Raw genomic sequence first — 15,537 nt, 5'->3', positions numbered from 1 at the left:
CTCTTGGATGAAAATTACGGAGAAAGTTATAAAAATTTGCAAAAACGTTCAAATTTTAGTATTCGTTTATCATTATTTAAGTAATTGATAGATATCTGCAAGCATTCAAATGCAATACTATATTATAAAGGTGACTCTCTTCTTTCTCATGAAAACTTACTCGGACGCTTTCTCGGCACTTTCTTTGTCCGTTTATTGGAGGAAATATTCAAATTTATTGGGATAATGTGCCTTTTTTTGCTCAAATTAATTTCGTATGTGTGTTTTATTTATATTAGTAAAGCAACCTGGTCTCGAAACAATATTTTAAACTTACTAGAGCCAATTCCTCATTACTCCCAAGAATATTCTCGGGAAAGTTCTCCGACACAATTCTTTATAAGGCTTCCGTAGTATTTTGAATACAAACTATTTATTAAATATATCAAGTTGTTTCTTTGTACATGTGTGAGTGAGGAGAAAGTTACCTTTAGAGTAATTTGTTCGTTTCCAAATTGTTTTAAACATGTATTAAACACTTATAGATACACACTCAACACACACACACAACACAAGATACACAAAAAACAAAACATCTGAATTCATGCATATATTTTGTACTTTCTCGGGAATTTCCGTGTCGGAGAACATTCCCGAGCACTTTCTCGCAATGTTCTCTCATTCAGGCATGTTCTCGAGAACGGCACATCTCTAGGTATACAGAGCTGCTGGGATGCACTACGTTTGTTTCAACCCCATTATTCCTATTCCTGTCTCAATCTAATCTGCGCGTACAAAAATTGAATATTTAATTTGCAAAATACAGGTTACTTAAAACGGTATCATAGATAGTGAGCTACTGCAAGCAAAGTGAAAGTATCTGGGACAATGGTCATGCTACAATAGCGATCTGTTGACTTCTAATCGAAAACGGCTGGTCTGCCTGTTGTCACGTCACGGGCCGCAATTTTCTTTACTCGAGTGAGAGCCAACAGCCATTTGTCGTGGCGTACTGCGTTTAGTAAAATACACGAGCTTAAATTAGGTATAATCATCAATTAATTAAAAGGTTATCGTGTAAAGTTGGTAGGTAAACGCAATCTTTTTAACCTGTAATATGATGGACCAATAGGACCAACTCAAATAAAGTACACCTTAGGTTTTTTTAATACTTACCCTACAGACTATCATTATCATCCTAGCTAAAACATCTGTAATATTATTGAACATCTCTAGAACAGGTATTCTAACTATAAAACTCCCGTAAGATTTCAATACCTATACTCGTTTATGTATTAAAATTACGAGTAGGTATTTTAAAACATGTCATTCACTTACTTTTAGTCGATTATTTATCGCTCGACGCCACTTGTACTTTGGCCGGGTTCAGACATGTAAGTTTTACTCGCGTAAGTAACTTACTCGGGTAACTTATGGTGAAATTGCAAATGTAAACACCCACGTAAGACGCATATCATAATTTCTTCCTAATTACGCGCGGTAGTAGTAAAATTTTCCTGCCTAAAAAATAAACTTCGGGACTAGTTGTGATTAATGGAAACGAAGAAGCGGACGAACTTGCTAGAGAGGGCGCAGACACACCCTTGGTCGGCCCAGAACCGTTCTGTGGAATCACAAAACGGGATGCGTATACTCTGCTCAGCAACTTAGAAAAAACAAGAGCAATCGATTGGTGGCAGTTCGTCAAAGGACAAGAATACTCGAAAGCTCTAATCAAAGGGTCAACAGCAAAATTGCTAAGGAGCTTTTAGGGCTCAAAAGACACAAAACCTGCGCGGTGACTAGAATATTGACTGGACACTGTAAGTTGAACAAACACGTTTCAAATTGGAAAGAAACAAGATGCGACATGCAGGTTCTGCCATGAGTCAGAGGAGACTGCAATGCACATTCTCTGCTCCTGTGGACCACTAATGTCAAAAAGAAGTACCCACTTAGGGCGGCACGTATTGCAACCCTGTGAGGTACAGAACATTACGGCCCAAAGAAACAGGAATTTCCTAGATTCAACGGGCATTAGTAATGAACTCTAAAGGGCTCTCACAATAGATCACTGCCTGGTCGAAGTGGCACTCAAAGGCCCACAAACTCCTATAATAAATAATAAATAGTTGTCATTTCGTATTTATCCCAACAAAATAAACATCGGCTATGTGTATGCATAACGCTGCTGCTTTGACTTTCCGATGGAATGGTAGTTGCGGCTTTAATTTCAGTAAGTAGGTATAGTGTAAATACATAAGTAAGTAAATCTCACAGAACTTATGCAAGTGTTACTTACCGTAAATTTATTTTTAAGCGTATACGCAGTCGTAAGTTACTTACATAAATCTTAAGTTAGTAACTCTAAAACTCTTGCAGTTTGTACCTACCTACTTATGAATGCACAAGCACAGGTTCTAATCGCAGGCAACACAGCAATACACAATGGGCGTAGTAACTTTGTTGATACCATAATAAGGTAAGTACCTGGGTACTTCAGTACCAAACAGTTTATAACATTTGGTAAATTTGGAAATCAATAAGACTAACATTGTTATATTAATACCTATAACCGGGCTCTAGGGCTGGACAGAAATGACTCAAATATTGATATACTTATTAACTTATCTTATTACTACCTACATAAATATTTTGGAACAATCTTACGATCTGTGTAACCTAGCCCCAAACTAAGCAAAGCTTGTGCTTAAGTAAATGTATTCATGAATTAAATGGTAAACTGTGTTAAGCAATAAATACAGTCAAGAAAATGGAGTGGGTCGGCACATGTAAAGCTTCGCTGGAGTTAAGCTATAATCCTATTAGAGTAACGAGATTACGAGCATTCATCAGGAACGATGTCTAGGACTCATAGCAAGTGCCAACCTGACTTGTAACACTCGTCGGTTTCGATACGCAAGCTAATATTATAACCAAAAAATGCCACCGAAGGAGGACCCTGAAACCACCGCTCTCAAGAAAGAGCTAAACGATCTGATTGCTTCTCTTAAGGTAACTATTTTAACTCAAAACTAATCGTCGATATTTAATACCAATTATTCATTAATACATACAATTGTTTCCAGGAGGCACAACAAAAAGTAGCAGACACGAAACTCACTGAAAAATGCGGGGACATGGCCGATTTGCCCAAGATACGGCTCGTCACTAAGAAAACCTTAAAAGGACACATCAATAAAGTGAACTCGGTGCACTACAGCGGCGATTCCAGGTGACGACAGTTATGTACGCTAAGCGATAGAATTATTTCTCATCCCAGTTTCATGTTTATCGTGCAAATCAATGAATCAATCGTAGTACCCTAAAATGCCATAGCGATATTTATAAATAAGTCTTCTCTAGTAGGTATAAATAAATGTAGACGAATTGTTTTATTTATGTTAGGGATTAAAACGTGTAAGAATTCAATGTAAAAACTACAGTTTTACGTTAGCCCCCTCTTAAGTTGAGAATTTATTCGAAGCAATATTTTAATTAAATAGCCCTTCTCAAGATCATTAGCCTTTGATACGGTAGCGATCGGCCTGAAAAAAATACCTATGTCGCGCAGCAGCAGCGCCGTAGTACAGTATTTTCAAACTGATAACATATATATGTATATACAGGGTAAATTGATATATTTATGGTCCGCAGGTGACTTGCTTATTCTAAACAGAAAATTTGAGTTATGATGAACAATTACGGAAAACGACGTTGTCTTATACTGTCTATTTTTTTGTCTCTTTGTTAACTAAAACATCCTGTAGCTCCTAAAGTATCGATCGCCGGGTAAAAATAAACATAACCAAATTTGTAGGAAATTTTATGGTAAAATCTAAAATCTGGACAAGGTATAAAATACTATGTGATTATTAGGTTATTCGTTAGCAAGTTAGCGGAGAAGTTAAAGTTATCAGATAAGGAAACCTACTGAATAAATGGTAGGTATAAAACTAGTTACAAATTCTCCTGCGAGAGACGTTTACGTTTTACGTCATCGCTTGCCATTTGCATTGTCCCAGTCCTTATGATTGCCTAAGGCTGCGGTCTCAATGTGCACATTTTGTGTTGTGTTTCTTTTCAGTTTCTCTCCTCTCATCTCTTTCATCGAGTAGATGTGTGTTTTCATCGAGTGTATTTATTAAAATATTACACTTATAATTGTAAATACATCGATATTACGATTTACTCAGCACATACTTAATACAAAATAATTTTAGGTAGGTAGTAAAGTACCTTAACAATATCGCATAATACATAAAATAACAGAACGATGCACGATGTAAAATTGCTGATTTACATAAGTTTTTGGCATAAAATTTATTTTTTGTATAAGCTTTTATTGCTGACTACATTTCTTTCACAGGCTACTAATACTCACCGAGACAATTTTAACAACCCCAAACACAATTTGTTTGCGTTATTTTATCCTAGAGTTCCCATGGCAACCTGGTGTATAAATCATCAGATCAGCTTCATGTGATCTTTATATTGCATTGTCATCCGATTTACATATGAATGAAAAATTATAGTTGAATCGGAAAGCGGAAAGTGTGTCAAATTTAGCTTCCATGATTTGACCCATACATACATACATACTCGTACATACATACTCGTACATACATACTAACAGGGTCAGTTATATAAAAGCTTGTAAAAAAGCCTGTTAAAATAAAGAAGGAATAGATCAACAAATTGATATGTATATATATATATATATATATATTTTATGTTCCCGCAGACACTGCGTAACGGGTTCGCTCGATGGCAAGCTCATAATCTGGGACACCTGGAGCGGCAACAAAGTGCAGGTCATCCCACTGCGCTCTGCTTGGGTCATGAGTGTCGCCTTTGCGCCCTCGGGAAATTTTGTCGGTATGACGTTCACTTATATCATGAATTATTTTGGTTTTATACCCACCAACACACAAAACAAGCCATATTGTATTGAGCTTGCTGTGGGTTTTTCTTTGTGTAAAATTGTCTCTTATTTTCATTTATTTTTACTCGGCTGAAAGGCTCTGGGCCACATAAGCCACTTTCAACCCTTGGCTAACAATATACTGCTTACTAGTGGCTCAGTGAGCTGTAGATCTCACAAACCCGCACGGCTACATCACTTTTTTTTCATAAACTGAATCGATAAAGAAGATCATGTAATTTATCGTGATGCTAAATCGGCTCTTTATCATTTGTCACAATGCCTGTCATGTTCTAACAAGTATGTAAGCGCGAAAGTGACGGGCATAGTGACAGGTGATAAAAATGGAACCAGGCTACCGCTGCTGTGGTGCTAAGATGGTCGGGTCTTTATCATGTGTCACCATGCCTGTCACGTTCTAACATTTATGTGAGTGCGAAAGTGACGCAAGACATGACAGGTGATAAAAATGAGGCCATGGTACCGGAGCTGCTCAAAAATTTTACGACTCTGCTTATAAACATGACAGTTAAAAGAGAACAGACGAAGATACGAAAGCATTTTTGCCAAAGCCGAAACAGTGACGCTTCGTGCTCGCTCAGTTAAAGAATGTTTGTAACGTTTTCCAGCATGTGGCGGCATGGACAACATGTGCACGGTTTACGACGTGAACAATCGCGACGCCACGGGCGCGGCCAAGATGGTTCGCGAGCTGGCAGGCTACGAGGGCTTCCTCAGCAGCTGCCGCTTCCTCGACGACAAGCATATCCTCACGGGCTCCGGCGACATGAAAATGTAAGAATGTGTGGTGATCATACTGATGCGGATGCGCACGCCGCTCCGGTGTGTGTGTAAGTGAGACAGCGCAATGGTCGTATAAAGCGATATCCCGCTCGCACACGTGAGCGGCGAGCGGATCCGCATGCAATGTGAAGACGGCCTTACGGTTGTGAATTAGGATTTTTACTTTATATAATTGTAAGGTTCTCCTACTATGCTTTAGAACCGTACTAGGTGACAGCAAGTCACAGTTAACATTTTCTCAGTGTGTTTCTATTTCCGCCTCAACAATAAATATAAAAAATAAAATTATGAACGGAAAGAAGGTGAAGCCCCTCAATGTACAAAAAAATGTAGTTACTCGTAATGGACTCTATCTTTTTTATAACCCGTATACCCGTAATAATTATATGGTTGATATTCACACAGAGTATTATTTATATTGCCGCTACAACAACGAATAATAAAAGTAAACAAAAATGAAAAATTAAGAGGCTATTAAAAATGTTTTTTTTTTCTTTATTTTTCCCAATAAAGATTAAACAAATACAAACCTCTAACTCTGTACGACACGGAAAATTAAATTAATTAATGAAATGATATTAAAATCCCTGCTACGTGCCTGATTTTATTTTCTAGGCAAGCAGTTACGTCATACATCAGCAACAATTGAACTAGATATATTTCAGGCACTTCCCGTTATTATGTGTTTCAGATGTATTTGGGATTTGGAAACGGGTAAAAGGGATAAGGAATTCGATGCTCATGCAGGTGACGTGGTCAGCATCTCTTTAGCACCAGGTGCGTATTTAACTATACATAGTTAAGTATATACTAACCGAGGAACTAGGTTGCTTTTTGTACATCCAGTTATTATTTATATTATGATTTATGTATGGAAACGGACGTCGAGTATATTTTGTTTAAAACAATATGCAAGACATACAGAAATTTTGCATTGCGACCGCTGTCAATTTAAGGTTATCAAATGGCTATCGATTATTCCAGACATGAATACCTACGTCACCGGTTCCGTGGACAAGACGTGCAAACTTTGGGATATCAGAGATGACAAAGCTAAACAAACGTTCTTCGGTCATGATGCTGACGTTAATAGTGTTTGCGTAAGTTCCAAGTTATGATAAGTCATAAATCATTTATTTGCGAAAGATAGGGTATACATAGGATGGTGCAGTGCATAGTTAACTGAGCCACGCTCTATTGCCACATAGTAACATGCAATAAAAAATACTAAACATGCACTTAAATAATGCCTATAATTAATTCATATTTACATAACAATATATGTATGTTAATTATACAAAATAACAAATTTTAAAAACAAATTATATGTTTTATACAAATTAATTGAAATGACATTAAAACTTTTCTGGATTTCGCCTAGTTTCAGAGTTTATACCAATTAAAAAAAAAACAACTTCTTATTGTAACTTAGTGGAAAACGCTTTTTTGATGGCGATAATGCCATTATGGGACGTAGTCTAAATATCCTTATTGATAGAGATCAAAAAGTGACAAGTCATCTTAGCAAAACCGCCTTTTTTGGCGAAATTTACGTAAATTCATAAAACATTTTTTTCTGCTTTTGGCCTCAGAAGTGCGTGGTTAGAATCTTTCGGGTTCCTCGTGTTACACTGTGTATAATACATTAATTGTCCAGATATTCATTTATTAAGTTCAAAGTCTGTTCATTAAGCCACAGAAATAAACGTCTCCTAGATAATTGAAATGTAGGTTTTTAATAGTATCTGGTAGTTTGTTAAATAAACGTATACTAATAGGATAACAATTTTTCCTATATAGACTCGTGTATGCTCACGGACATATTGGAATTTGTTAGGGTATCGCGTATTAAAGTTACATATTTCGCCATTTTTATGTATATAGATTTCGATTGCAGTTTACAAATACACACATTTCAAATATATATAAACAAGTTACAGTTAGCAGATTTAGTTTTTTGAATACTGTAGTTATTACCAAAACACCACAAATCGCGCGTATACACTGCTTCCGAGCTAAGTATAAACAATTCATTTATATTTGACCCGTTACCCCATACAGTTATACCATATCACGTACCATATCGGGCGTAGACTAGATGCCACGTAGCCATGATACGCTTGGGTGGCTGTTTTTTGGCTTGTATACTTCGTTAAACGCCAAAGGCCATAGGCAAGACTGTTTAGCTTCATACGAGCACACCCTTTTAGTATAATGTATTTTTGTATTTTAGTGCCTAAATAAAGTCTGATGGCCATATTGCTAAATACATTGACGTTCTCGTCAAAGAGCATATAATCACTACGTGGTTCTCGTCTAAACTCTTTTACGTCAAATCTGGAATGTAGTTTAACTCTGGAAATAGCGATATCAATCCTCTGAGTGGACAGAGACAACACCGAGAGAAAATACTACCTACCTGTAAAACATTACAAAAGTTATTTATTTGCGTACAAACAATTAACTAAGTGTGCCAACAAAAAAAGGCTCAAATTTAATCGAATCCAAATAAATAATATTAAATATTTATCATTTAAAAAATAAGATCTTAACCTAGTTACATCTTTAAAAAAAACTATTTACCTATTTTGTTTCAGTTCCACGCCAGCGGACAAGCGTTCGCAACTGCTTCTGAGGACAAAACTGCGCGGCTCTTCGACATCCGCAGTGACCAGCAGATAGGCCACTACACGCCCCCGGGCGCTAGCGGCTTCACCAGCTGCGGTCAGTCAAACCTTTAAATCGATCATTTAATGTAATCAAGTCGTTATCTCCTCGTTGAGCATGAGTTTTGTATTCATAAACTAAAGACATATACATTCGAGTCTGCACCAGAGTACAATAATAACAGTTCGACTTTTTGACATCCACAGCGAATGGTCCGCTGTCTTTGATAGACAGTATTACTAGATGCGATCAGACAAAGCTTCATAAATACGTATTATTCATTTTAAAACTAAACAACAAGCGTTTGAGACCGCTGCCGTAGGGCTGTTTTTCAACGCTTCACTAGCGCTGGTTTTTAATTTATAAACTTTCCAGCAAACAACTTCAAAAGATATTATAGAACTCTTTACCTTCACTTCCGTGAAGCACACATTGAGAATCTAGCTAGAACCAATCAAGAAACAAATTATCGGCAATTATAGTTCTAAAAGAAAAGTATCTGAAAGTACGTCTAACCCTAGCTTAATTTGCAGATATAAGAACGAGTCATATTTTTTATGGTTGATAATATGTAGGCACACAAATATTATTTCAATAAATCTATTTATTTTTTGATATTAATAAAAATTTAAAGAAACAAATGGTATATAAATTACAAATTACCTACCTACAACTGAATCAAAAGGGGGACCGCCCTGCCGTTCCAGTTGAGTTATGTTTATTTGTTAGTTAATTATTAATGATTACATTATAAACTAGTTTGTACTCCCGTATTAGTCCTAGACTTAAAATCAACCTAAATATTTGATAGAGTCGATTTTTAAGTTTATATACAACAAGTACCACTACTTCCAGTTTTCACATTAACATTTGCTCATGTCTACGTAACTTAATTTTTCTACTCGTCGACTGTAATTAAATTATTGAATTAAGATTTCATATACAAACTATAATTACGTACCTACTTTTCGTGTATTGGCCCGATCTCAACTATAAGATTCCTTTTGATACGCTGTAGTCAACTATAAAAAAAAACCGGACAAGTGCGAGCCGGACTCGCCCACCGAGGGTTCCGTACTTTTTAGTATTTGTTGTTATAGCGGCAACAGAAATAATACATCTGTGAAAATTTCAACTGTCTAGCTATATATATAGCTGTCTGTCGGTTCATGAGATACAGCCTGGTGACAGACGGACGGACGGACAGCGGAGTCTTAGTAATAGGGTCCCGTTATACCCTTTGGGTACAGAACCCTAAAAAACCGGCCCAGGGGAACGATTTTTGAATTTCGATCACTCGATTTCGTGTTCTCCCTTTATAATAGCTCCACTACTAGGCATTTACTCGTAAATTCCACTAATAGAATTGAAAACAAGTGGTAAATTCCACTGGATTCCCAATTTCTACTTCAAAAATATCATTTCGCCGTTTTCTACAGATTTTCGAGTGACGAAATCGAGCGCTCGAAATTCAAAAATCGCCCCCAGTGCGAGTATGTTTTACTCGCGCACCGAGGGTTCCGAACAAACTTTCAATTATCTCGTATAATTAAAAAGGCGAAAGACTTTTGATTAGAAGTATCTATACTAAGTATAATTGTGTCCAGTGCCATCTATCGGCAAATTATCTAATTTGCGCGATTCAATTAAATAAATAATAAATATTTAAATAAATATTATAGGACATTATTACACAAATTGACTAAGTCGCACAGTAAGATCAATAAGGCTTGTTTTGAGGGTACTTAGACAACGATATACACCGTGTTTTTTTCCGTTAATTTCAAGGGTACATTCCTGAGCTTAAATTAAGTAACTTTCTCAAAGACACCGGTATTCTAATTAACTCTTTTTCGGAGATAATCTATAATTTATTTTTATCTTATAAGGCCCCTACGAGCGTGTACACTTGCCTTAGGGCCTGTTTTCATATTGATTCGTGTTTAGTACGAGTTAATACATTTTTTTAAATTACCCATGCCATTTAGTTTCCTTAAACATACTTACTCATGCCCCGAAGTTAACGGATTTCAATAACAGTGTATATAATATATAAATATTTATAAATACTTAAATACATAGAAAGCACCCAATTATGTTGGTTTTTCGAGGATTATTCTGTCATGTGAACCGATTTCAAAAATTGTATTTTTTATTTGAAAGGTTAGGTAGTCTTTAATGTAATCTCATAGAAATTTCAAGTGTAATAAATACATGAAGTTGGTTAAATTGCAAACTGAATTCGGAAATGTTTTTTGTCAATAAAAATAAAGTTGACAAGATAGAGATCTGATTATATTTTTCCTATAAAATTTATTGTAATTTTGATATTATGTAAAAATTTCATAATTTTTCATCTGTAAACTTCGGTGATAAGGGGGGGGAGGTATTTTTTCACGTTTTCCTTCATAAATCATTATATTTGTACAATGAAAAGTAATAAAAAATTGTTTTGGAATGTTCAATTTTAGCTCTTTCAAATGATATGAGTATCCCAATTGATCAAGTCACTACACTTTGAAATTTGGCCCCTGTTCATTAAGAGCATTTTCCATAGTTATTAAAAAGAAAATACTTTTAATGTGACTGGGTTAGCGTTGTGCATACCTAACTATTCCAAATTTCAATTCGATAGAACGAGATATTTAGCGATGTGACAGACAGACGAACGGACCGTCCCACCATAAGGGTTCCTTATGTACCTTTTTGGTACGGGAACCCTAAAAAAAATACCAATCACGTGCCGCCGCGCTCCCATAGAAGGCTAAACGTGCGCGGGGCGCGGAGCGCGGGACGGGAGTCGCGCGTTTATATACCTATATCTACATTTTTGTTGAGATACTTATCAATTTTCATTCACTATTTAGATTTTATAGTAAAAAAGTATTATTTTAGATAACTCGTACCTTACTTAGGCAACTCGGCAAGCTTCGTTGCCTAAACACGGTACTCGACTGAAAAACTCTCTATTACCTAGGTATAGGTATCACGATTTTACAAAATACTATTCTAAGCATCTCGCTCGTACCTATTCGCATATTAGTGCAACGTCGTGAGCTAATAAGTCAATGTCAAAACTGGTGTTCACCGTACAGGGGTTTTGCGTTCTTCAAATGTGGCAAGGATAAATATGCCATTAAGCATCCGGATCGGATCGCGTATGCCGTATTGCTAAATTTGCTAACCTTCATATATAAAATATATGAATAAATAAAAAACTAAACAAGGAAGAAGATTTTAGTTTCCTTACAATGACGTAATCTTTCTGGTAGGTAAGTACCTGGTCGAGAAGGAGTGAGTAGCTTAGGTTAGTAACCTTTAGTGTGTCGGGAGAAAACCGCAAACCCATTCATAGGTAATACCATAGCTAGTCTGATTTACCTGTAATGTTTTACCTGCAATAAGTACATACAAAAGTGGATTCCCCAGGTTTTCCTCTTTAGTTATTATTGTATGTAACACTAATTGATCATTTATGTCAGTTGAAAATAGAAACTTCATAAACAGTATAGCCATCTTATATGGTTGCAATACGGTTTACGAATGGTCAGTTAATTATTTTGACAATTACGAGAACGATTGTTGGTGCCTAAACGTCTTATGGTAATTAATTATGACTCTTCTAGAACTCGATTAACTTGAGACACAAGTTTTGTGTGATAATTATAGAAACAAGTTTCTGCTTACATTTTTATTTCTAATACAGGTAAGCTTTTATAAATTTAACCGAATTTATAATATGAGTCAACCTCAAAGTTGTGCAAGATTGGCATAACTTATTAAAATTTAAAAGTATACATATACATAGTATCCGATTGGTCCAATTAAAAAAAAAAATCCAGTCGTATAGCGCTTACAATACCTACCTTTACCTATTTTTAATTAAGATTTAATCTCTAATAGTCACAAATTTTGAGATGCGACCTTATTGCAAGTTGCAAGCATCAGTGTTGGCCGAACGTTAATTTGAATTGAAAATAAACCATTACAAATTGAACCGTAAATTTTAACCGTCCGATACGGTTTACGGTTCAATTTGTAATGGTTAATATTCAATATTTTCAATTCTAATAAGCGTTCGGCCAAAATTGGCAAGCAGCATACACAGTAATGAGGATGGGATCCATGAGGAATTCAGGGAAATCCGCAAAACCCATAGGATACATATAGGGATTGCAATCCGGTCCGGCGGATCCGGTAATCCGGCCGGATCCGGCACTTTTCAGGAGCTACCGGATCCGGTAAAAATCGCCGGATCCGGACCGGATCCGGTAAAATAAAAAAACGCCTAAATACAGCACGCACTGTGCGTTTTAGATAAGGAAAAGGCGACGGATGAGAGGTATGAAGTTGAACAGAGAGTAAAACGAATGAAAAAGTTTAAATTTAGTTAAATAAAAATATATATGACGATGACTGGGAACAGAAGTTGCCTTTCATGTTGGTGGCACGATATGACGATTACATAAATACTGTTATAGAAGGAAAAATAAAAGAATGGAGATGCTATGGAAGGCATTTGTAATTTATTCTAAAGAGAAGGTTAATGTTGTGATAGAAGATTAAAAGTAAACAAATGAGCAGGATTAAGTCGGCGGTACTCAACCGACTAGAGTTGGGCTAATCAATATGTGTTATATTTGTGAATGAATATAAGATAACATTGATAATCTTTAGTTTGCTCAGTTTTTTTTTTCAGATATTTTGCTCAGATATTTATATATATATATATATATATATATATATATATAAAATATTGGCTATTTTCTATTCAAATTTACGATAGAATCTTTTGTATTTATAATTTCATCCAATCTTATGCAATTTCCTTCAGCTCCTGGTACATGCTACTCTACGTCTAGCCAATTCTTTATTTGATCCATGTAACTATTCTTAGAGAGTCTCTTTCCGCGATGGATTTCAATCCTACACTATTATTTTTCGCATGAGATCGTCGTGTCGTGCTCCATTCCCTATAATTTGAACAATATAGTTTTCTGTTTCATAAGCGCATTATATATTATTGTTTAATAAACTATCTTTATCTGTAAATTAAGAAAAAGTTAATTTTAAATCATACAGTCTCCTACTTTCTCGGGAAAAAAATGAGGGCAAATTTAATATCATTTTGGTTAATAGTAAAATATCTTATTTTCTTACTGGAATGGATGTCAACGTAACAAAGAATTCAATCAAACAACAGTTACGAAAACTTGTCCTTTCAAGGAGTTCCAATTCCCATCCCACATCCCATTACCAGGCTTTGGAAACTAATCATATTTACAATTGTAAACGAAAATTTGAGCACTTGTGAATGGTTAAATATAATAAATGACCGATTTCATATTTTGTTTTTAAAGTGATATTGACAGAGTCACACTTTTTACTACTAAGTTCTATTTTATTGTTAAGAAGTTATTTATTAACTTAAATTATAGATTTAGGAATACGTATTATGCAAAAAACTAGAAAAGTATGCCATTTAATTAACTTCAATATCCCTATATCAAACCGGATCCGGTCCGGCCGGATCCGGCCGGGTTATGGCCAAAATCCGGCCGGATCCGGCCGGATTGAAAATCAATCCGGTTTGCAATCCCTAGATACATATAGCGTTTTTTTGTCATTTTCATCTGCAAACCAAGTATTTGTATTTATAAACGTACCATTTAATGAATTAGAAGTTCATCAAGACCAGAACGGTACTCTTCAAAGGGTAAAGATGAGGGTTCAAGGTATAAAGATAATGGATACCTCTACAGATATTTGTCCCTAAAGAAAAGTGTTTCTGTCATAGGCCTTTCCCCCAGCGGGAGGTATTTGCTGGCTGGCTCCGACGACAACACCGTGCATTCCTGGGACACGTTAAAAGTTTCACACACGGGTAAGGATTCCTTGCGTTTTAATATTTAGAGTTCTAATCTATTCTTCTATTAAGAAAGTTTTGTGTAAATGGGTTATGCGGTTACGTCTTGCAGTGACGCAGACTCTCTATCTCAAATATCTCAATATTGTACTTACCCCCTTCTTACGATACCCGCAGAAAACTGTCGCCAAATTGGGTACGTGCGAAGTGCATGGTGGGCGCGTATAGTAAAGCAATCGCAGCGGTGGTAAAATTTGGCACTAACAAAGGTTACCGTCTTTATCATTTCGTACAAATTATATGCACGAAATGGAATTTCTAATTTACGATAACTTCTAAGATTTTCATATAAATTTTATGGTGTAAGGTACCATTGGTTATAACTAAGGTATTTAATTTGACAATTATTAATACTCTATCCATATAAATAGCTTAGCAAATACCACATATTAAGTGACCTTTTTCTAGATGTTATGAAGGGGTATAGTTATAGTAAATTTTCCTTAAAAGATAGACGACTTTATACTTTACGACGATAGACTTTTTTGTAGACCAATGAAAGAGAGACGACCCTACCATACATCATGTTGTTATAACTGCAGTGAGTATAGTAGGCTTCGACCTAAGCAAACAGTATAAGTACTAAAAAAGTTTATTATTAATATTTTATTTTGATTTTGCAGGAACGTTGACCGGTCACGAGAACCGCGTGACGTCAATCTCGATAGCTCCCAACGGCGTCGCAATGGCCAGTTGCTCGTGGGACCAAAGTGTCAGGGTTTGGGGCTGAGGCGCTGTCTCTTGATTAAGAATATTTCCAGTTCATTAGCTGAGGAACTTTATGCAACAATCGCATAAACTTAACTGTTACCTCAGTAATACTCAAGTTTGTTAATGAGAAGTACGGCGTAGCTTGCACCTTAGAATGTCCCTATTACTGAACTGTAATAATATACTAATATAATACTTAGCTGTAATAAAATTTTACGAGGTACTTATATCGTTAGTTTTAATGTTCTTTAGGTCTACTCATCACGATAGTTGCCATATAATAATATACAGACATTTTAACCTTAAATACGGTAAGGTCAAATTCTATCCGTCAAAATCAAATAAATTCTACATAACCGACTAATGACAAAAGACTATTATGAATTCTAAGTACTAGAAATAAAGTAGAATATTAATAACGTCGTGCCGCTCACGCATCGGCCTCCACAGTCACCAAACCCGTTGTCTAAACAGCAATGCTTAAATCGTCTGCAATAGACGCAAAGGCCTGTGATGATGATGATGA

At 35.8% G+C, this 15,537-nt stretch overlaps 1 protein-coding gene across 1 annotated transcript; it reads left to right on the top strand.

The window, feature by feature from the left end:
- Positions 1-2,827: 2,827 nt before the first annotated feature.
- Positions 2,828-15,238, top strand: LOC133515980 (guanine nucleotide-binding protein subunit beta-2). The gene is made up of 9 exons (XM_061848637.1): positions 2,828-2,994; positions 3,069-3,214; positions 4,724-4,857; positions 5,533-5,698; positions 6,399-6,484; positions 6,692-6,807; positions 8,305-8,431; positions 14,172-14,258; positions 14,924-15,238. Exons 1-9 carry the CDS (start codon positions 2,923-2,925, stop codon positions 15,028-15,030), a joined length of 1,041 nt encoding a protein of 346 aa, XP_061704621.1. The 5' UTR covers positions 2,828-2,922; the 3' UTR covers positions 15,031-15,238.
- The last annotated feature ends 299 nt before the right edge of the window (positions 15,239-15,537 follow it).

The sequence above is a fragment of the Cydia pomonella genome, chromosome 1 (assembly GCF_033807575.1).
Source record: "Cydia pomonella isolate Wapato2018A chromosome 1, ilCydPomo1, whole genome shotgun sequence".
Lineage (NCBI taxonomy): Eukaryota > Metazoa > Arthropoda > Insecta > Lepidoptera > Tortricidae > Cydia > Cydia pomonella.
The sequence above is the reverse complement of the archived record's forward strand: the minus strand, read 5'-3'. Positions and strand labels throughout refer to the sequence as shown.